The following is a 24447-nucleotide window of genomic DNA, read 5'->3' on the forward strand; positions in this document are numbered from 1 at the left end:
TAGATAGATAGATAGATAGATGTTTTCTATATAAAATTTCTAGCATAAATTTTTTCTAGTATAAAAAATCCAAACTCAGTGGTAATTTCAATTAAGTGTAGCTCAAGTGATGGTTCAGAGGATTAAAAATGTGTTTTCTGTGCAAGTAGTTGGACCTCAGCTTAAACCACACAAAGTCTGGATGTGGCAGTGCCTGTCTATTACTCCAAAATTTGGGGGACAGGAGAATGAGTGGGCTTTCTGACTACTAGTTTAGCTCAAGATTCAGTGAAAGACTGTCAAATGAATGGGGAAGAATTTAATTTGACACTTAATGTTCTACACACATATGTACACACACATAAACACATACACAGACATAAACATGCACCTTCACATAGACTCCACATACATAATCCCCACATCACATTTGCTTACACACATGATTTATACATGCAATAAAAAAGGACTATTTGGAACATTGATAAGAACAAACCTAAATATAGAAAATGGACAAATAGAATAAAACCAACTTAAAATAATAGAAATTCACAAAAGTGAATGAAATCTTAAGGTACTGATATAAAAATTTTTAAATGCATTCAATTCAAGAAGCTTTACCCCAAAGGCTGAACGTAACCAGTTGCCCCTTTATTATATTAAAATATAGGAGAAAAAAAATGTTCTGAAGAGTAAGCCAATAGTGATGTAGAGGTTCTGAAACAAAAGAAACGGTTTAGCTTCAAATGGCTGTGCACACCTTCAACTCAGCATTTTCAGAAGCCGGAGCAGAGGGATTTCAGGTTGGTGTCCAGCATGGGCTGGGCGGAAAGAGCCTAACTATGTAAGCAAAAGCGAAGAGCGCTCTCCTTTTGTCTTGAGATTTCTGTTTGAGTTGTGTTGCCTCTAACAGCCAGGCACCTTCTTCTTCTTAAGTAGCAGTTGTATGTCTTATATCACTTAATGCTATGCTGATCTGACCAGAGATCTCTTTCCTTATTAAAGCCAAAACTGGACACAAACATAGAAAAGTACATAACGGAATGAATAAACACACCCAAGTGACATGACTCGATTGAACTCTTCTTTGTGCATTATTGTCACTTAAAGTGTATAATGTGTGCAGTCTGCAAAATGGTTTCACTTACCTATCTCCAAAGGTCCAAGAAAACCTGCCTTTAAATGATTGTAATGAAAAAAAAATGTGTTTGTTTGAAAAACTGGCATTTTGGTGTTATTTTTTGTCTTTGTTTAGCATGTGTCTCTGTTTTCCTGAATTTTTTTACAATAAGCAATGTTCAGCATCTAGGCACCAGGGTTTGAACAAACATTGACAGCTCTCATCAATTGTCTTTCAGAAGTCACTGATTCTTTCTGAGCTTCTAATTTTTAGTTTGAAAAATAAAATCCCCAAACCCTAGGACTAGTAAATTTTGCTTCACAAAATTTGTGGGGGGTAATTAAGATGATTCCTAGCACTTTACTCAATTAAGCTGTTTTCATTTTATTTCAAAAAGGAAATCACAGTTATCATGATGCATTTTAAAAATAACTTCTCATTAGAACATGATCTTAGTGTTTATAAAATAAATCCAAAGCATGTAAATATCGATGTAATGATGGATGTGTATAAAATCTGTGATATCGGTTGATATTTAATATTTTGACATAAATAATCAGACTCTTACCTGTTGGTGGAATTATTCCAGGAGACATGAGGCCAGGGACAGAATGCGGCATGATGTGAGAGTTCTCTGGGGAGGTGACACTCTGAGTCCTCTTAGGAGGCCTTCCGGGTCTGGAACTGCGACAAACAAACAAAAATTTTTACAATTAAGCTGTTGTCTGACACATCATTTCAAAGTTGTTTCAAGTGGTAACATGGACTGTAAATAAATTTGTTTCAAGGACGGTTGCTTTTGCAGTTAGATGTAATAGACTTCCATCACTAATTAGATTACATGCTGAATTCATTTTCCTCATTGAAGATCAGCTACTTCTGATGCATAATTCATAGCCTGCACCTCGTTACCTGCTTCTTCATATTAATATCTATACACAGTTTGAATTGCCTCGTTTGCATATGCTAAAGTTCTGCATTCAGCCTTCAGCGCGAAAATTATGCACTAACTTGTAATAATTATTACAGTCAGCCTGCTATTGATTTATGAGACTTTTAAAAACCAAATATGTGCACTACTTGTAATGAATGATATTTTAAGGTTCTTCAGGAAATTAAAAGGCAATGGCTGCCTAAGGAAATGTTCTGCTTGTTTGATTTAATACTACAGTTAGCTGGGAGGTGGAATGAAAGAATGATTCAGACCTATAGCACTTTTTTCGATGATATGTTTTATTACTTTGCACTGCTAGCCTGATATCTAGATGATAAATGACAATACATCTCCAATGTGTGAAAAGGTCTTGCAATTTCTTTATTTTTTGTCATTTAAAAGATAAGTTAAGTTATCATTTAACCCTTACTCTATTTAACTGAACAATCCTACAAAGTTGTCCTATTTTTATTATACAAGAGTAAATTGGAAAGGCTCAGAATTTTTTATAAAACAGCATTGAGAGACTGCCAATGTAGTGTCTTAAATTTGCCTATAGGAAAAATGAAAGCATGCTGCTTGTTCTTTACATGCACATTAGAGAAGATTAATTTCTTAGGTTACAAAAGCAAATGTACAGTTAAGTATTCCGTGTTTTTGTAAGAAAATACCGCCAAAAATGTAGTATTTACATTCTATGAAACAAATAAGAGCGTTTAGCATTATGTTCGCATTTTTGCCTCTGTATTATGAATGTGCTTTTGATAGACTCTTCCATTATTTATTTGGGCAATATATGCCTAAATATATCAAAAACCATCAGATACATCCATCCGTAGTCCTCAAGCATTTTCATGTTTGCCTCTGCTGAGGTCTCTTGCTCCATCAGAAAATTAAAAAACCTCTCTTTTATTTTATGTAAGTAATATATGTGGTCACTGAGCAAATAATTACTAAGTACCTGCTGTTTTCAAAGCAGTGCACTATGGAGGCTAATTTGGGGGAATGAGTTCTTCATCCTCTGGAGCCTTTATTCTTGCCAGGAGGGAGGGGAGAATCCTGTGCATAAATAATTATGATGCAAATTGCAATGTACTAGGTCCTATACAAAAGTTGTAATCTGTTTACCAATCAGAGCATAGGCTAGGTAATGCGATTTTCATCTTCAAGAAAGAAATATGGTAGAGGAAACATTAGATGAAAATTTCAATGGATGTTAAAGGTGTACAAAAGTAACACACTTCTCTGATAATATGAAAGGAAATGGAATCATAGAAATTATTGATGGATAGTATTTCTTCCCATTGAACTGACAAACTCAAATAGCAAGAGAAATACAGATTGAGACTTCTGGACTAAATGCCTAGCATTATATTCTGGAGGCCTTTGGAATGAGAGCAAGGAGCTTATTTGCAAGTTTATCTGTCTTGTAAATCAATACAGATACCCTCCTGCTTATTGCTCTGATGTATCTCTCCAGCTACGTGTTCTTATTCTTCATTGTGATTCTTCTGGCTTTTTAACTGATGATTTGCTTGGGATCAATCGACAGGCCTCTGATAGTCTCCATTCTCCCTGAGTGAGCTCTTCTATTGTCATCACATAGATGCTAGGACTAATGGCTAAACATACATCTACAGCCTAGATCTTCCTCTGGGATGCAGACAGATTGATGTCCATCTAGCAGACATCCCTGCTCAGATGTTCTATAATAATCTAAGACTCAGCTTATCCAAATCTGAACTCAGCATCTGCCCCATTAAACTGAGTTCTTTTTCACTTGTTCAGCAAAATGGCACCTGACTGACTAAGCCAAAATCCCACACAACTTGGATATATCTTTTCCCTTTTTTGCACACTCCAATACCATTTCTGTAAGGAAATCACTTTATCTTCTTGACTATGTCCCAACCCTGTTCCAGATGATTCTGTATTTCTTGTTTGGTTCACTGTTACAACTTACCAATCTCTTTCAAGGCCTACTTTCAATTTGGTTCCAATCTAAAGCCTCAAATACTGACAGTACTCCAAAACGATTTCAGAAGAATTTTTCTATTATACATGTTTTTTAAATATATTATATCTTTGCTTCCTTATTAGATTCACAATCCATGACCAAAATACAGACCCTCTAATACCCTCTAATCTTCTTTTCCTGTATTCATGTATTATTTTATATTGTGTTCTACTAAATATCTTTCTTTTAAAGTTTTTCTCTTTTTCTTTTGAAAAAAAAAAGATCACATTTCCTATCTGTAGCATGACTTTGAATTCATTGCTCTCAAACTTTAGCCTCCCATATGCTAGGATTTCAAATTCCATTCAACAAGCTCATCTGAACAGTGGGTGGCTTGGGACTCTTCTTAAACCTTTTTGAGAAGGCTGCCTCTGCTACTATTTTTACCCCAGTGCATTCTCCCCTCCATATTACCTAACAGAGTCCTAAAGATTCATCTATGTCACCACTTCAAGCTTCAGGCTCTTTTGTGTGAGGATAGTCCACAGTCAATGGGAACAACACCTACACTGGCCATCCATGATTTCGGTCTGAGTGAATCCATTTTACTCTCATAACTCGATGGCAGACAAATAAGTCAGCATATAACTTACTCTTTTAGGTTTTTATTTTTTAAATAGATTTAGATATATTTGTAAATTTATTCTCCCCATCACTATGCTGCTTAAATACAATGCTTTGTCAATTCCAATGATCAAAAAGTCTCTAGAAAATTTAAAAAAAGTAGAAAGAAGAAAGAAAGAAAGAAAGAAAGAAAGAAAGAAAGAAAGAAAGAAAGAAGGAAGGAAGGAAGGAAGGAAGGAAGGAAGGAAGGAAGAAGAAAGAAAGAAAGAAAGAAAGAAAGAAAGAAAGAAAGAAAGAAAGAAAGAAAGAAAGAAAGAAGAAAGACACACAAAAAAGGAAAAGTTCAGAATTTGGAAAAGTAGGAACATATTTCTTCCTGAACACTGCAAGCACAGAGAAAAAAGGTATATATTTGGGAACAACCGTGGAGAAAATAGGAAAGAAAAGGACAGTTCAAAGATTTGAACTTTTAGCCCCTTGACTTGTTTTCTTTTAAAGAAAATGAAACTGCTAAGGAGTACTTCATTATTCAGGCCACAGGAGCTGTCCTCAGAACTTTCACTTTGGAAGCAGAAGTCAGGCTACCACTAAGTAGGAACACTTTAATTCATGCTGTGATTAGAATAAACCCAGTGGGCTCCTTTCAGCACAGATATCTCCTGCCCAATCTATCACATTGCTTCAAATTCCACCAATAGAGATTTATTGCTCTCAGACTTGATGCTTGAAGTTCTTTTAAAGCCTTCCATTAAAATGCAAATACCCTTGGTGGTAGTAACACCCTGAGGCCATCAACTAACACCCTACTGGGGATTACTTTACAATTATGCAAGAAGGCAGCCTTGAGACATTGAGGCAAAGAACAGGACAAATGGTTTTTTAAAAAGGAGAGAAAGATGTTAAGTTTCCATAAGCACTACACCCCTGGTTGTCTTCTCTATGTCAGTCAGAAAGAACTTCTTAGTTGGAGGGAAGAAGGAAAAATGTGGTTAGTAACGAGATTATCACTATTTCTTTGTTATTCCCAGTAGGCTTCCTTTATTAAGAAGCTTGCATTGTCCTCATGGAATTTTGAGCACTAACGTCTGGAGATCATTAATATCTGTAGTACTCTGAAAAACAATACTTTATTGCAAGTTTTGAAGTTCTCTTGACAGAGATATAAGAAACTTCCAGAAGACCACATGCTAGTGCGAGGGCCTTAAACATGGAATGATTGACTCAATACATACACCTGTCTGGGCTCCGTGGATTTACCTGATAGTATAGTCTTAATAAAATCACCTAACTTCACAGAATGGCTAATAAAATTGCCCTGTTTTTAAACAAACTCTTGGCATGCTTTGCAAGAGAACAGTTATTCTTGATACAATAACAAAAAAGCTGAACTGAGCAGTGGAAGCAATTAGTAAAATCTTCTCTTAAGAGTATATTCTTTAATGGCAACCACATCCATCCTCACCTTGTCTACAACAGAGACCAGAGGGCCAAAGTTTGAAGAACTGACTCAAAAGGAATTACATAGAGAATTAGCCTTAGCAGCCTGGATGAAATCCTGACCAAAGATTTCCTCCATGTTTCTCTCAGCTTCACACCTTAGCAGCACCCCAGAGTTTGGTATTTTCAACCATTTACATTAAAAGAGGAAAGCAAGGGTTTAAAGAATTTCACTTCCACACTCTGAACCCCAAATGCTAAACACTCCTTTTTGCAGACAAAATAAGAGACCTTTGCAGACAAATCACTTTGGACAATCTACTTTCCATCCTTTGTATCACTAAATTGCAGACTAGTTCTGTCTCTCTCCCAGGACACTTTTAGGTTTACAGACACTTTATTTTCCATTTGTTTCCAGGGCTCCAGGCTAGAAGGCTTGACTTTAGGGTACCCATAATGCATATATGATGTTTATTCAAGGAGAGTCTAAATTTATCTTCAGGAAAAGAAAGTCAAAGTGATATGCACTAAAGTGCACTAAAGAGATGAAAGGCATTGGTGAAGCTGGGGGCAGGGCTATTTAAATTTTTTTCTTTTTTTTTGGTCAACAAACATCCAAGGGCAGTCTTCTGCAACTGAATGCAAACAAACAAACAAACAAACAAAAAATAGACCTGACACCATCACAGTGCCTAGGATTGATTCACACTCTCTTTAGGGGTAGATATTAAAATTAAATTATGTAGAGACAATGGCACTGCAGAAAAATACAGGAGAGAAAATGAATTGTAAGATTCACCCTAGAACACAATTATTTGGGGGTAGAAGTAACCAATTAGACTAATCTACAATTTATTTACACAAGAAACTCCCTACTATGCATTGTATTATTCAAATTTTCTTCTAGTAAAATGAGTCTACTTACATTATTTGAACTATGATCTATTTAAAATATAAATATAAATTTCAAATTTAGATTGCTGTTAAATAATCACACTACATTAGTATAGTAATTTATACACTTCATATTCATATTAACAAATTATTTGAGATCAGAACTATATATTCTGAATGATTTGCAGACAAATGGAATATTATTATAAAGTCATAAACTTTATGAGTATGATAATATAGAGTAATGCTTATATATTAAGTAAAACAGAATAGCAAGGCGCATATTTGCACATGTGAATATACACTGGATTACAGAAGAGAAATCACAGTAAAGGAAAGAAAGCACATTTAAATGTTAAGTGATTTATAAGCATGCTGAAGGAAATACAATAAAAGATTAAATGATTATCTTTCAATGAAGAATACATATTCTTCTCTGGCTGAAGATCCACTGATATTAAAATAATCAAATATCATTAAATAATAAAAAATACTTTTAAAAAAAAGTCATATTTCAAAAGCTCACATCACATTTCCACAGGAAACTTACTATAAACAAACCACCATCTGGGTAAACTTGAGGAGGATCTGAGAGCTGTGTCTACCTATATTATTTGTAATATATATATTTCCAGTAAAGACACAAACACACATAATCATTGCCGTCTTCCAGATTCTCTAAACTTTAAGAAACAGATTCACCAGTTTTGCAAAAGCCCTCTGAAAAGTAATATGTATTTCATAAAAATTTAAAAATTTTATATTAAAGAAAGGTACAAGAGCATAATTTTCTCCTACTAAATAATGTTAATTTGTTTGTGGTAAAACTTATTTTCTGAACAGCGTAAATACGGATAATTACACGAGTCTTGTGACAGAATTGTTGTCCCAGTGTGTGGGTTTTTATATTTTGTAGATGGTTGAATTTTGAGGAAATCTTTTGAAATGATGATATATGTCAACCTTTCCTCAGTCTCACCCTTCCGTCTGTTTGAACTTTCCATATCTCTGTAGTTGTGGTTCCCTGCCATGTGGACACTTCGGGACCAAGAGACTGATATACCTCATTAAAATGATGCTTCTCCACAGAGCAGTATACAAAGACCCAGTGAGCACATGCTGTCCACAGGGGACTGTCCATACAGGAGTTTGCTGGAGGCACCCAGTTTTCGTGCCGTGAGCCCAAAGCTCAGAACCCTCAACTACCCACGTTTATTGCAGTTTCTAAACTTAACAAATGTACATATGTGAACTATGAAAACATTCTGTAGCAAGTATGTGTTTAACAAAAAACTTTGTCTCGTTATTTAGAAAAAAATGCCAAGTTAAATCTATTAAATGCATATAGGTGTTGTGGAAAGAAATAACATGTGCCCAAAGGGGTCACTGTTTTGTTCCATACAGCATATTCTGAAGCCTTTTATTATGATTAAACGCATGCCGATTATTCAAGATCATGGTGAGATGAGCACTTGCTAGAGTGAGCTATAACACCTGGTTATTTCTAGAGGGATGGTTTTCACAAGACCTTCAAAAACGTAAAAGTAAAGTTTTCAAATTAATTGTTCCTAATGAACATACTCTACCAAGAGGAATTATTGATAGTCAAATTATAACATTTATTTATCATTAAACACTACTGCACCCACCATGTTTGCCATGTCATAAGACTCAAACTCTGAAAGTTAAATTGACTAAAAGATACTCTTTTAAAAAATTAAGGTGGAAAAGAAAATATTTTAAATGAGGTGGTTATCTATTTCAAGTTAAAAAAAAGGATAAAGGGTAATAATTACATAAAGCCACATGATTAGCATCAACAGTTTATATATTAATAATAGCTTACATATTTTATGTATTTGTATTATATAACATTTATTTTTATCTTAAAGTATGCAAATACTAATACAATATTCATTTATATATTTATATATATGAGTTGAAAACTATTAGGAACCCTGCCAAGAAAGAATGGTTTTTACTCTAACCTTGAAATTTGCTTCGCTGTAGGAGCAGCAGTAAATGACACTTATTTAGTAGGAAACCTTTTCCAGGCCAGCAATAAATATCTGAAGTTTCTAGCTAATCTGGAGCTACCAAATACGAAGTAAAAAAGTAGCCCAGATATGAAGTTAACCATAAATGCAAGTCAAAATGACTCTGAGATTCCATTTTACACCCATCAGCTTGGCCAGGATCAAAAACTCAAGTAATAGTGCATGCTGGCAAGGAGGCAGAGAAAGGGTAATACTCTGCCTTTGCTGGTGGGAATACAAACTTATGTAATCACTTTGGAAATCAATTTAGCTGTTTCCTAGAAAATTGGAAATAGTTCTACCTGAAGAACTAGCTATACCACTCCTGGGCATACATCCAAAAGATGCTCTACCATACAACTAGGGCAATTGCTCAACTATGTTCATAACAGTTTTATTAGTAATAGCCAGAAACTGGAAATAAGCCAGTTTGTTGTCCCTCAACTGAAGAATGGATAAAGAAAATGTAGTACATTTACACAATGAAATACTATTAAAAACAAGGAAGTCAAGAAATTTGCAGGCAAAAGGTATGACTCATACATGTGGTTAAGAGCAAATTAAGGATATATAAATTTATATCAAGAAGATACAAAAACTCATTCTTACATCACTATAGAGTAATTCCACATATATAGCATTTCTCCCATAGAACATGCTACTTACAAATATACATTAGTGTCATAATTGATTTTATAGTTAAACAAGCTTAAATTTTTAATTACTTTATACTTTTCCTCTCATAAGTTTCCAGGCTATAGATGAATTTACTATTGGCACATACTTTTTGTGATGATATGTGAAACTTAATGGATTAAGTTTGCTCTGATTAACAACTACTGAAATAATTTGGAATTATTGTAAGTTTGTTGGAGGATTGAAAACAATTACTTGTTTAGATTAGATTAGATTCAATTATATTAGATTCTTTCTCAGATGTCCTATTATGTATCAAAACCACTTTACAAAATTTACATTAAATGTTAAAAATATTCCAATTAAAATATGGAATAACTAAATCAATCCAATACAAGGTTTGGGCTTCATGTGCGCCAAGAAAGTTTTCCCCTTTATAATTTTTCAGTTTTTCTATTTAGCTGATCAACACCCCTCAGCTGTTACTGTTGCCTGTAATTTTTCTCACAATGCACTTGTGTGCTGTTTAATATAAATGCTTTATTATTCCCACAAATGCACAGTAGGTATAGATAACCATTATCTCATTATCTTGTTCTCATACATATTTTCAAAATATATCAAAGTATTTCCTTTGGCAAATGGCATTTCTGACAATTTCAAAGTTCTTTCTCTAAACATTTTCATTTTGTTTGGATATAGCATATTAAATAAGATAATATTACAGTTCTGGCTATGTTTCTATCAAGCGTGACTTTGAGTTCACTCTTATCTGATTTCTAAATAGGCACTACTTACTATATTATAGTTATAAGAATATTTTGAGATGAGTATTTCTTATTTTACTATAGTTATTACTACTGTAATTTGAAGTTTGACAATCTAATCCTAGGTATTGCATAGCTAGTAAGATATTCGTCCATGGAGCGGCATTCCCATGGTAGATACTACTATCTCCTTTGTCTTGTTGGTAAGGAGATGGACACCTCTAGGAGAAAAGGGCCTTGTCGAGTATCATGCAACAAAATAGAACACATCTTGGTGTTGAATGAACATCCTCAGTTGTGTATTCAGTGGCTTTGTTCCCTGCTCTGACTTCAGGGAATAAAGCATTGTATAATGATGCCGTTATTTTATATTTTTTATTATTAAAACATAAAACATTAATTGAACATGTCAGTGTGTTTGACCTCATGATGTCATGAGGTCAATAACTGTACATTATTATACTGGGAATAACTGTACATTACTAACTCTGATTTCAAGGAGCTCTCAGTCTGTTTGGGAAACAAATAGTAAATAAATGGGCACTAAATGTTCCAAATTGATAGACTGGAGCATCACAGTAGGGGTATTGAAGAAAGATGAGTATAAAAAAGCAGAAGCTAATACATGAGGACTTTTGAGGACAGATGGTGAGGAAGGGAATATCCATAGACATATCTCCATCTCATTAACACACACATTTCCACAATGACAGTTTATCTCACCTGAACTCACAATCTACTGAATCAAAGAATGCATCACACAGCAATGTACATAATCATTATCAAACTGTTTTGTATGTGCTATCTTATCTCTTTCTATTTTCTTCCTACCTCTAGCCTTGAAAAATATGTACAAAGCATTGATTTATGTGCATTAAAGTTACCTTCGTTCTGATGTCCTATGTAAAAAGAATTATAAAGAATACAAGCTGTTAGTTCATATTCATTTTACAGAAGAACTTGGAGATAATAGTTTATCCTCTTTCTTGAAACGCATCTTCCAATACTTTGCTATTAGAGAAATTTGTATCCAAAACTAAGGAATTAAGTAATTGTTTGAGTTTAATTGTATTTTTATGTCATGATCGATTGATTGTTTTGCTCCAAACCAAGACTTTTATTGGAATTTTTAGCAAATATTTAAAAACAAATTATAGAAAAGTAACAAGGATGGAAAAAATTACTTCTAAATAAAGGTGAAAAAACTAGTACCTATTAAATCAGAATTCATAAAATCTTGTCTGCCTGCTTATGAATATATAGGCAAAATGTCTGATTCAATGAAAAACAGATGTTTTTTTTTTTTTTTTACCCTCAAATGACAGGTTATTTGTATCCCATCTCTGTGCAATAAATGTACATAAGTAATTTTCTAGAGCAATGTTCAACAAAAGAAGTAAAACAATACTCTTTTCATTGTGGTATAATACATTAAGAGTTGTCAAGAAGCACAGTTTTGAAACAATTTCCAATACCAACTTTAGAATGCAATGCCATCCTCACAACTGACACTTTGGTGATGATTCTAGGTCTATGTACTAATGAAAAGATATTGAGGCATGAAAACTATACTGGTTTAACTATACAGATTTAACAACATGCTTACTTTATTACCTGACATAGAAGTTAAAAAATCCCCAAATGTTACTGTTAATATCGTTCATATTAATTGAATTCTATTTCATTCTCTTAGAGAGTGAGTTCCCTAATGAAAGGACTTTTACTATTAATATAAGGTACTATAAGAAATTATGAAATAAAATCATTGTATCACAGATTTGTAAAAGACACAGGCGATCGTAATTTTCAGATATAATACTCTGTTTTAATGTGAGCACTTTGTTTCCCTGAAATAAAGGGCAGAGGGTGCTTTTAAAACTCTAATCATTACGTTAAGTTCTGTGTTATTTGTGTGTGTGTTTGTTGCTTATTTCTAAGCGCACTGGGCTCTACAATAGTTAGAAGTGGTTAAGGTGACTAAACCATAACACCTTAACTGTAGCCAAAAATATTTCTTGAAACTAGAAATTATTTTAAACATTTCCTTTAAAAAAAACCTGCATGTTGGAAGTATTATATTTTCTAGTTATAAACAGGAGGCAAATAACTGAGGCAAATAGGTATTATAGTGTTGTTATGTATCAAATTGTAGTTTGTAGTTACTTTTTTTATTATTTCTGCTAAAAAAAATGTTTATTGAGTAGGCCTGGTACTCATTATTATATTAGAGAGGATTCTAAGAGGAAAAACTTACTGAATTTGGTTTTTTTTTAATTAAAAATAAAATTTCACCTTGCAGTCAGTTTTTCTGTCTGACTAATTGTCAATGGATTGTTGAATTTTTCAAAATGCTTTTCAAACTTAGTCTAGCAAGTTAGTCTCAAAGAACATAAATGTAATGACTTGGTTCATGTCTATTCTCATTCAAACATAAGTGTGCAAACAATTGTTAGGAAGCCACTGAGTGAAGAGGCAGATCGTATATACTGTGACAGAAAAAAAATATAGAACCCTATTTCCTGAGAGGCTTTCATACTGATGGGATGGTACTATGCCACAAAGACACAAATGAGGAGGGTCAACTTTCAGGAAAAGTAAAAATTATTTGTTGTATTTACGAAACATAAATGTGATTTTGACAAATGAAGGACAGGTGAGATGAAGACACCGAATGTCTCAAACGTCACACTCCAAGTTCACAATGCAGAGAAGTGCACACCAGGAATAATGGCTTATTAGGGCCTCAAAAAGTGTTGAGTTACGGAAGCCATTTTCTAAGTCCCTTTATGTTTATATCTAGATGAGTGTATTGCATGTATACATATGCACACACACATACAATATTACACTAAACTATTAAGTATTGGGATCTTTTTTCTGTGTGAAGCCTCTTGCACGCTCTAATATGAGGTTAGCAATTCACGTGTAACTATTTCTACCAATAGGGAAGAGCTTGGTAAAAGCTGACTATACTACAGAAGGGTAATATCATCTATCTAGAACAGGGACTCATAGAGGACAATGTAAATTTTATTATAGCACTAGCAATGAACAGTCCCCTGATTATTCAATTCTCATGAGCTTAGCATGAATCTCAGTTTAAGTATTATTGCCAAGATAAGAGGCCCAACATCATTTGATCTAATAACTTAATTTATTAAAAGAATCATTATGATAGAAACAGCAACATGCATCACATGATTTAATATTTACAGTAACTCCATGTCATATTTATCACCACTAGACCCAATGCACAAATAAATGGTGTGCTTCTTGGTGGAAGAATTAGAAATGTGAAAGCTGCTGTTACACACCTGTAATGTTTTTAGGCTGAGGCGGGAGAGCCAATGGTAAAGTCAACCTTGCCTATATGAAGACTTTGACCTATGAGAAACTGACAGAGGGAGAGAGAGAGAGAGAGAGAGAGAGAGACAGAGACAGAGACAGAGACAGAGACAGAGAGACAGAGACAGAAAAACAGAAAGAGAGAAGAATGAAGAAAGCAACAAGGAAAATCTTCAATGCGACAGATTGCTGATGTAGCAGAACCGAATGGAACTAGGCTTTTCACACTAGTGATACAAACATTTCACCTGTAAATAAATTTGCATGGTGATCACTTGTTCATGTAACATTTCTGAATTATGTCATATGAGTGCATTTTCGTGACACAGCTTTCAGTATATATATATATACTACTTGAAAAACACAACACATTTTTTGCTCACCTCTTTACTCTAGCTATTTGCTACTTCTTGGAATACTATCCAATAAGATATATAAGATAAAGCTTCCCCAACTGCTATACACTAAGTCAGAAGATTCAATTAGCAGTTGCCTTTAACCACCCTGCTGTGTTTTCAAAAACTACTATGGGTTCATTTGTTTATGGATAATTGTTTATACTTGCAGTTTCCATAAAGGTAAGGCTTTAAAGCCTCTTGTTTAGTGCTATGCCTTAAGCGCGTAAGAACAATGTCTTTTATAAAGTTGGAATGAAGAGTTATAGGAAGGAATGTGTGCTCATGATTACGGTCGCCTCAATCCAAATAGCTTTAGTAATTATTCCCTTAGATCTGCACTATGACAAATCACAGCACTGCATACGTTGTGGACTTGATGATGAAGTGGAAACCCATTGAGTTGCCGCCTTCTGGGAAGTATCCTTACCCCTAACTGAATACTTTGGATCTGTGTTTTCTCCTCAAATTTAAGTGTTTGGAGGAAGAAGAATCCACGGTGTTTTAAAATGGGGGAAAACTATTTTAATGAAAATCATCAATTAAAATGGTCAATATGCAAATGTTTGAACTTAATTTAAAACTTCAGACACAGATACTTGGAATTTTAATTCACAATTAAAATAATAAAGTATGTATTTATCATAATATGACTTAATGTAGGATTTTACAACATCAAAAATAAACTTTTTTATTGGTTTGGTCATTGCTGTTGCTTTTTGTTACTGTTATTGTTGTTGTTTTGAGACAAGGTCTCATTATGTAGATCTGGCTGGCCTGGAACTCACCACATAGACAAATCTGCCCAAGAAGTCACAGAGATCTGCCTGACTCTGCCTCCTAAATGCTGGGATAAAAGGCATGTATCATCACACCATATTTATATAATTATTCTTTGGCATGGGAACTAAATCTCCTTCTAGCCTGCAGTCAAGGCTAGATTTCTATGGGAAGATACACAGCCATGGTTCTCCTCCACACACAACTGAGCAACTTTAATCTGTGTGACAGCGTCCTGCTTTTAAAACATCAAGCAAATAAAAAAACTGTAGATGCATTACATGAAATAATTTGCATGTAAAATTTTTGGAAAATGTAAAACAACTTCTAAAGTTTAAAAGGATTCTAAATTGCACACCATTTTCATATAAACATCCTTTTTATGATAGTAAATTAAATGAAAATCTTATAGTATGCTTGTAACAAAGTTTCTTGCAAAATGATTTTCAAGTTGGCTGCTATGAATTAGTTTCTCTATTAGCTTAAAGTACTATGAGTTGGAATAAAGAAAGTAATTCGGAGTGTCTGTCAACATCTACTTCAGTAAGCTTAGCAAACAAACATTAGTAAGTACTTTTCATCCTATTTACTTACAAGAATTCTTTAAAACAATAAACTTCTAAGAGCAATCACTTTAAATTTATTTTTCCTCTACATTGATGCAGAAAATATTGTCATGCAAAAGGTAACATTGAACTTGTATAATAATAGAGATTTACTGAGGAACACTGCTGATTAAAAAAAATAAAAAAACATTGAAATACACACTAACATCTTTCCTGAAACACATGATAATAATTATCTTAGGAAAAGGTGGTGCTGACAGCAGCATAAATGATGCCGCCAAATGGAAAGTTAATTTTATTTTAAGGGATTAAACCATAAATTACTTCTTTAAAATTAGCAAGAAAAAATAGAGTCCTTCTAAAGTCAATTTAATCAATTCACAAGAATTTTGCACAAGAGAAAAAATTATTAGACCATAACATTTCAAGAGATTATAGGAAAATAACACTGAAGAGCCACTCTTACCCAGTAACTAATTAGGAATCTGTGTAGCTACCTTCTCAAATACGTTTGTGTTTGAACCACCTATATTCCAACTTATTTATTGCTATCTCCATCTACAGTTTAGAACATTTCTTGGGTAAGGTTTCCATAATGCTAAGGTGCCCTTTTCTTTAAATCAGTTTTTAAATAATTCTTTAATTTTCTTATGGCAGTACTATTGCAGAATTAAAATGGCATTTAATAAATTCACTTTCACTACTTAATGGTATTTTGCTTTGAGAAAAGAACATTGACATTTTTCCCAGTTTAGCTTGAAACCTTGGAGCTGAAGTAATCCTGCCTCAGTCACCAAAAGTTGAGAAATGTAGGCAATTGCCACATTGCCTCATTAGCAAGAGCTTTTGATTATTTAGCTGTTCTTCTCTTGACCCACCACACATTTTAATGGGTATGATAAAATTGGATTTTTTGATCTTACATCTTTTTCTTCCCCCTTTACTTTGGGTTTGCTTTAGGAGTTCCCATGAGAAAATATATGAGTAAATATGCTATGTACCACCACTGAGCAGAAGTCTGACATCATCCAGAATGAATCTATGCTCTCAAAAGTCTTTTGATTCTTTTCATGATAACCTCTGGACCAAATGACTATAATAGAGCTAAAATAGAACAGCTGTCTTCAAGTACTATGAGACAAGAATGAGGATTTGTTTGGCACTAGCTTTGGAGATTCAGATGCTGTTCACTGTTCAGGTAGAGCTAACTAACTGTTAGACGCATCATAACAATGTGATTGACTGATAAAAAGTATAGGAAGAACTATCTAGTGAAAAAAAAAAGAAGCTCCTAATACTTACTCTCAAAGGTATTTTTTTCAGGTGTTGAAGTAGATATTCTTCCAGTCATAATACATTATGTCGAGATTCGAATCTTTATTCATAAGTATAACATTAGATTGGGATTAAGATTAAAGAATACACCATGAACACCCAAATATCAATAGATTTGTAGAAATATACATCCGTACCTGGTGGATAAATGCCAGGACTGGGATGCCTAAGTCACATGTTTGGCTTTTTAAAGAAACGCCCTCTTCACTGTCATCCCTGTTTCCTAGAAAGCATATTGCTGTGATTACATAAGTGTGACACAGATGAAAGCCTCATGGCTCAGCTGCTTGTTGACACTGGTCACGGCCAGAGGTTTGTACTTGTTTGCATTCATTGAAATCAGTCTGGCAGATATGCCATGGTACCCAACCATATCGCTAATGTTTTTATCCAATGACCAATAATGCCGACAAGTAACTTCTCATGCGGTTATGTGATATTCATATCTCTGTGACAAAGAACACTCATCAGTGAGTGTTTAAAACTTTCAATTAATTTAAAAAGATATTTTCTAAAAAAAAAAGATTAAAGTCCAACAACAAGCATAAGAAAATATGGTTGTTGTAGTTCAACTCAGTGACTACAAGAGCATTGCTTATGTTTCCTGACAGTCCTTGGTTCATTTGAAGGAAAAAAAAAACCTTATTTTAATATAAAAATCTGCTTAGAGGAGGTACATAAGGACTGCTAAAGTATATAGAAGACAGTGGTTTAAACATCATTAAAAAATCATTAAACATCATTAAAAATGAATTTATTAAAAAAATTTTGCATTTGAATTCTTCACTGAATCCACACAGCCCAATAGTGAAAGTGACTGTCTAGGCTTCTAAGCAATTTGCTAACTGCCACAGACACTAATTACCTCATCCCTTAACAGAAACTCAAGGAAAGCTATTTTTGATGCTAAGTGTCCAAATACCCTGTAATGACTATTTCCATCTACAAATCAAACTATTTTTTTCTTCAAGAATAAACTATACACAATATAACATCTTTTCAGCTTTGTATGATTTGTTTTATTTTTCTTCACTAAACATCAAGGTAGTCACATGTCATTATAGTCATTGTTTTCTGTTGTTGTTGTTTTCTCCCAAGCCAACGACTCAAAAGGAGACTGGCTTTGAACTCACCATGCAGCTGACTATTTCCTGGAACATTCCTGCTTGAACCCACCCTATACTAGGATTACAGGTGCTTCCCAGCACATCTACTTCTCATGTGATCAATCGTGCATTTAGTCAGTGCTTCCTAGTGAAGAGTTTCTACGCCCTTATCTCTCTTCACCACAGTCATTCTTCTCAACACTAAGAATAAGAAATCTACTCATGTTTTTCTGCCATGGCATGCATACAGAGGTCTGAGGACATTTACAGGCATTTGGTTCCCTCCTTACACTATGCGTGTCTTAGGTATGGAACTCAGGTTGGCAAGTTGACAGTAGAAAGCTTAACTCAGTGGGAATACTTTTTTTTTTTAACTGAAATGCTTTTATTTGCAGATGAGACTTTTAAAATAAATAAATTAATTATAATTTCTTCACTTTATAGCCCCACTGCCGATCCCTCCCTCCTCACTCCCTGTCACACCTGCCCTCCTTCTTCTCTCCCTATGCCCCTTCCCTGGTCCCCTGAAAGGGGAAGGAGTACTTTCTAATGTGAATATTCCCTCGAGACAGAACTCTACATTTCTCCAGAATTTCTAAGTGACATTTTACAAAGAACATTTTCCTTCCTGATTAAAGTCATGAAAAGAAAATATTAATATCACATATGTATCTAACCCTTCGTAAGTTTATTGACACAGTATTGATAAAATTGGTGGAGTAAACATTGTTCTTATCTTGGTAGGTAAAATCCCAATTAACATAGTATATTTGCAAATATTCAGATTTGAAATAGTCAAAACAGTAGCACATAATTTTCCAACTCATCCCTATTTCTTTTTCAGTATTTGAATTTTTTGAAAACATATGCTGTGCTTGTTTGGAGCTCTTCTATTCTTCCCTTCTGACATACACAGAAATGAAATTAATTTCCTCAGTTATGAACTATAGTATTTTCTTTATGATTTAATCTGCTAAGCATTTTCCAGGGAACACTTTTACTTGGCTTATGGCAATTTCCTACAGCTACCCAATTTTATTCTGAGCAAAATATAAACTATTAAAGTGTTTTCCCATTGTTGGATCACATTTCAAAGCTTTCATTCAAAGACTGGTGATATGGATCTGTGGGTGAATGTTATTTAGACATGTGGACCTGAGTTTAGAAGTCTATCGCCCATGTGAGACTTCAGATACATCCATGCATTTTACTGAAACCCCAGGGCCCGGGAAGGCAGAGACAGGAGGGTGCTGGTGAGGTCTGGCAGCAAGCTCAGCAACAGAGTCAGAGAGAACCTCTGTCTCAAGAGAAAAGGCATAGAATGGCAGAGCAGTGCATCTAGGTCACTTACATAGCCACTCTGTGCATATATATAGGCATGTGTACCCTTACCTACATACACCTGGAACCTGCCCACTTCACACATCACTCCAAACACATTAAAGCCAACCAAACATGGCACACCCTCTAGGATTCCCTGGACATCTATTTCCAACCTAATTCTAACATTTATGATGAATCTACTTCAGCAGTAAGCATTTGCATTGGTTGCTTAAATTGGTTTAGAAAGCCTTTCAACAAATGATAGTTTTCATTGTGAGATCTGTAAAACACGTCTCTGTGGGATGTTTCAAACCTAAGCCTTGGTGAGATGCTCATCTGAAGGCATCTCACAAGCATTCCTCTGACGGAATTCCACACCCAGTCACAGTTCAATACAATGACATTTGACTCAAAATAATATAGAAGATTGAGACTGTCTATTGTTTTTAGGAATTTTACTAGGTTGAAGAACTTCAAAAAATTAAGTCATAATGTATGCTGTTGTGGAAATTATAGCTTAGGGATGACAAGCATTCACATATACACGTACAAATTGCATGGAAGAAAAGCATAACACAGGCATGAACTACACGCTACAGGAACACTCTCCGAGAAAGTGTACAAACTGTACATCAGTAGAGAAGGTGTTTACGGAATTGAATGCTTGGTTGTCATCATGTTGAATTGTGACCATTTTTTAAAAAAATAAAGAATTTGGGGATGGGGATGGCTTAGTGATTCAGGAGTTTCCTAGAATGCAAGAGGGTTCATCATGTCAAAACAAAATATATTAAGTGTAAATGAAAAAAAAATGTAGTAAAATAAGGGCTCTCGTGTTTTTATGTTGTGTTTGCTTGGTCCTGAAAGCATTTTGTATCAGCCAACAGTTGATGACAGACTAAAGAAAAAGAATAGTTGGCTCTAAGCTCTCACAATACTTGAGGTTCGATTTGGCTCTTGGAAGATAACTGGAATTTAGCAGATGGAAAGGGAAGATGAAATGTATCATAAATACATGAAATGAGATGTACACAAAAATAGTAACTATGTTCTCCTTTCTAAGCAAAATAAAGTTAAGGAAATGATTCATAATCAGATTTTCCTAGGGAAAGGATTTATTTGTAGTAAAAGTAGTAGCTTTCAGGAGGAAGGAAAATTAAAAGTAAATTACTATAAATATGAAACTGTGGGAAAATTTTGGAGGATGAGACCTTTCCCTGAAAATAATGGTAGAAATTTAGAATTTTTTTTCCAATTAACGCAAGCTGGCACATCTCTGTATTCTGAACATTTGGAAGGTAAAGATAAAATGACCAGAACACCAAGTCATCTTCAACTATGTCGTAATTTCTCAGGCCACATCCTCATGGATTCAAATAGTAGCTAACTGAAAATGTTTGGAATAAAGATATCCTTTGCATTGAACAGGGACAGGCTTTTTCTTTCTTTCTTCTATTTTGTGAACAATGTAACGTAACAGTCACTTACATAGCACCAAGTCTGCATTAGGCAGTAGAAATATATAAGTGATAGGTGAAGTAAAGAAGATGAGAGTAAGTCACATGTCGTTGTGAGACCATTTTTTGTATGGGCCTTTGTAGGGGGTCTTGGAATAAGAGTCTTCCTAGGACACAAATGGATGATATTTATAATTATAAGTAAGTAAATACATCAATTGATTATCTGTTTAAAGTATGCTTTCATGAGTACATAAATATTTATTACCTGCAAAACAGTTTATTTAAAACTGCTGTTACATCTTCATAACCTTTGAAAAATTCACTTAAAGAGGAAACTTTAAAGACTTTTAGAGTTTGTTTACGGAAAACGCGATTTCTGTGCTTAGTGCATATTAGAGCTTTTCAACAAATTAGGACATGACAAAGGGATCAAATGCACCCTGGTGGGTTATTCCCCATAAAAGTAAATAAGTGTGTCCTTTTGTAATTGGAAATAATGGTTCTAAGGAGAGGAAGAAAACATGATTTCAAGGCCATTGAAGAGTAAGCAGTATATATTTAGTCATACTGTAGGCTGAGTTTTTGAAAACATGTTAAGATTTATTCCTAAGTCTTCATGCACTGGGAAAATCTGGCCAATAATAAATTCAGAATGCACAGTCATAAAAAACAGAGAAAATAGCATTAAAAATAAGTATCAAACCTTAAACTGCAACTAGGGATGTAGAATTGATATGAAAAAATAGTTCTGTCTCTCATTAAAGCAGTTAAACATTAGTATGGGTTATCAGGAAAGGTCTCAGTAGACTCCTTTCTGGAATACTTTTAACATCTGAGAAGCACTCATTTATCTTGAAGTGTTGAGGTAAGTCCTTTCTGCAGGAAGGGAAATGACTAGGTGACCTCTGAAGTCATGTCGTACTTTGCTTGTTATCAACTGCCTTATTTAGTTATCCAAGCAGCTTTCATTTAATTTAAGGGGATCATTAGCAATATTAAACTTTCTACAAGTTAGCTATCTCCCTATTTAATGTGCATCATGTAATTTTAATCAAAGCTATTTTTCAAAAAAGAAAGAAAGAAGAAGGAAAGAGAGAGAAAAAGAAAGAGGGAGAGAGAAAGAAAGAAAGAAAGAAAGAAAGAAAGAAAGAAAGGAAGGAAGGAAGGAAGGAAGGAAGGAAGAAAGAAAGAAAGAAAGAAAGAAAGGAAGGAAGGAAGGAAGAAAGGAAGAAGAAAGGAAGAAAGGAAGGAAGGAAGGAAGGAAGAACGGAAGAAAGAAAGAAAGAAAGAAAGAAAGAAAGAAAGAAAGAAAGAAAGAAAGAAAGAAAGAAAGAAAGAAAGAAAGAAACAAAGAAAGAAAGAAAGGAAGGAAGGAAGGAAGGAAGGAAGGATGGAAGAAAGAGAAAGAAACCTTTCCAATGCAGAAAGACTAAGCATTATACTGGAAAGTTAAGATTTTTTTTTTCAGGACAATATTTTAAAAGCAGGTATTTATAACAAAGTATCAAACAAGAGTCATTGTGGTAAATATACAATTCAGACAGTCCTGATTAGACATGATAGCCTAGGGTCAGATGGAAGAGGAGGAGGACCACCCTTATCTGTGGACTGCAGAAGGAGCATGGGAGGAAAAGAGGGAGGGAGGGCAGGATTGGGAAGGGACAAGAGAGGGGGCTACAGATGAGATACAAAGTGAATAAACTGTAATCAATATAAAAAATAACCAAATAAATAAATACATTTTAAAAAGGAAAATATAAAAGAGGAAATTTATAAGTAAAGCTTATCTGTCCTCATATGTCCTCTATATTGCTCATATACACAATATAAATAGTTGAGCTCCCTTTTTTGTCACATTCTATGTCAACCATAAGCATCTTTATCTTGACATAGGTAAATTTTCAAGGCAAATGATGCAATCAAAAGAGTAAAGGTCAATAAGGAATTGCATAATATAGATCACACTCCTCTCTCTATCCTAAGATCCACCACTTCATTCATTAAGTTAAATAGTAGTACTCATGGCAAATACATAAGAATTTCCTGTTTAGGCAATAGTTTCTAAAGGACCTATAAACTATTTTTTAAACATATATTTAATGTCAAATTTAAAACTTCATTACATTATACTTTTCAATAAATAGTATTTACCTTAGGACTTCGGGAAAATGACAACTAAGCACTTCTTGAAATTATATTTTCTTGAATACTAAATCACATTTAAAAATAAAATACAAGCAAATGGTAAAAAGGAACCTCACCAAGTAGTGATTGCATTTGATCTATTAATATTCCACATTATGTTTATCAATAATAATTTTTTTTAAAAAAGGAACATCGGAGCCCTATTGCCTTGGTCATATGATTTTGCAGTCTTATGAAATCAGGTACAGAATAAACTAAATTATACTGACACCCTTTAGAACTAATAATGGGTAAATATTTTTAGAACAAAAATTTCCACAGATTTAGTAGGCTATAACATCAAGGTTTTGAAACCAAATTAAATTTTCACATATGTTCAAAAGATACTCATATATTTCTCTGAGAAAGGGCATAATGGCCCATTACACATTTCAACCTGTTTAAATTTACATAAACAATTCCTGAATAAAATCATAAATGGAAATTATTGAATAAAAATATTTTAGCTTCTCCCTCCCTTCCATTATTGCAATTATTTCAGCATATTTGGTCAAAGTTAAATTATTTTAAAGGAATTATTACATTTACCCTTCCAGACCAATAAACAATCCTTTCACACTATGCCAACCTTATAAATTTTAATTTTTAATGTGGAAGGAATGAAATAACGCTTTAATTGAAATTAAACTAATCTAAATTCTTGCTGCAATGGTTTTAACGTCATCCATCTCTGTCCAAGGATTACCTACAAGAGATAAAAGGGAGCAGGCAGGTCTTACACATTTACAAACTATTGGGAGTTTTATTTTTTTTCTGTTGCAACGTTTAATTGGCAAAACCAGAAAGAACCCAGCAGAAAGAGAGGGCTCATGGAAGGAGTAGGTCCCAAACCCACCCTCCCCTTTTCTCTCTGTTTTGTAACCATGGTAAAACAATAGAAGTGAACTTTGTGTGAACTTTTCTCTTTAAAGGACTGGGTCCATGTTGACCTAGCAGGGCAGGCTGGAACCTGATACTATCAACCTCAGGGCTGCTAAAGCAATCAGGTTCAACAACTGTATATGTTCTGTAATGTCATTCTGCCACAAAGTCCAGGCAAAAGCTAGCTATTTCTAGAAAAGAATTTCTTTCTATTGTTTCAGAGATTAATTCAATGGACTAAACGTGCATAAAACAAGGAATGAATGGTAGCTGACAGAAATATAATATTGTTCTCTTATAATTATGTGGTACCAAAGCACACTGATAGATAAGGTCTAATCCAACAAAAGTACTATATAAAGCCCCTCAATACATAAATAAGAACAGATGGTTTAAATCATTATAGATCTAAGTGATCTTACGTTTAAGCCCAGTCATTTTATTAAATTCTCATGGTAATCTGTTTTTAAAAGGTAACATTTTGGGAAAAAAAAAAACTTTTCTAAAGGCAGTAAAGTTAGGAAGACACAATTCATTAAGTCCACTAATTAAAATAGGGGTTATATCTGAAAACTAAAACATGACCAAGAACTGAATGCATAGTACAGCATCAGTCACACCTCCTGTAGTTAAGGGTATTGGCAATCTTGACATAAAACTAGTTTTCTGAGCATGTTACACTCTAAT

At 34.0% G+C, this 24447-nt stretch overlaps 1 protein-coding gene across 4 annotated transcripts in view; it reads right to left on the reverse strand.

Annotated features, from left to right (window-relative positions):
• Positions 1-24447, reverse strand: part of Dach1 (dachshund family transcription factor 1) — a 410763-nt gene that overhangs the window by 246690 nt on the left and 139626 nt on the right. For all 4 annotated transcript variants that reach the window (XM_060391521.1, XM_060391520.1, XM_060391523.1 and 1 more), the window contains exon 2: positions 1668-1783. In XM_060391521.1, the coding sequence (XP_060247504.1) occupies positions 1668-1783 (116 nt within the window). The remainder of the gene's footprint in view (positions 1-1667; positions 1784-24447) is intronic.

This window comes from Meriones unguiculatus, chromosome 9, assembly GCF_030254825.1.
Source record: "Meriones unguiculatus strain TT.TT164.6M chromosome 9, Bangor_MerUng_6.1, whole genome shotgun sequence".
Lineage (NCBI taxonomy): Eukaryota > Metazoa > Chordata > Mammalia > Rodentia > Muridae > Meriones > Meriones unguiculatus.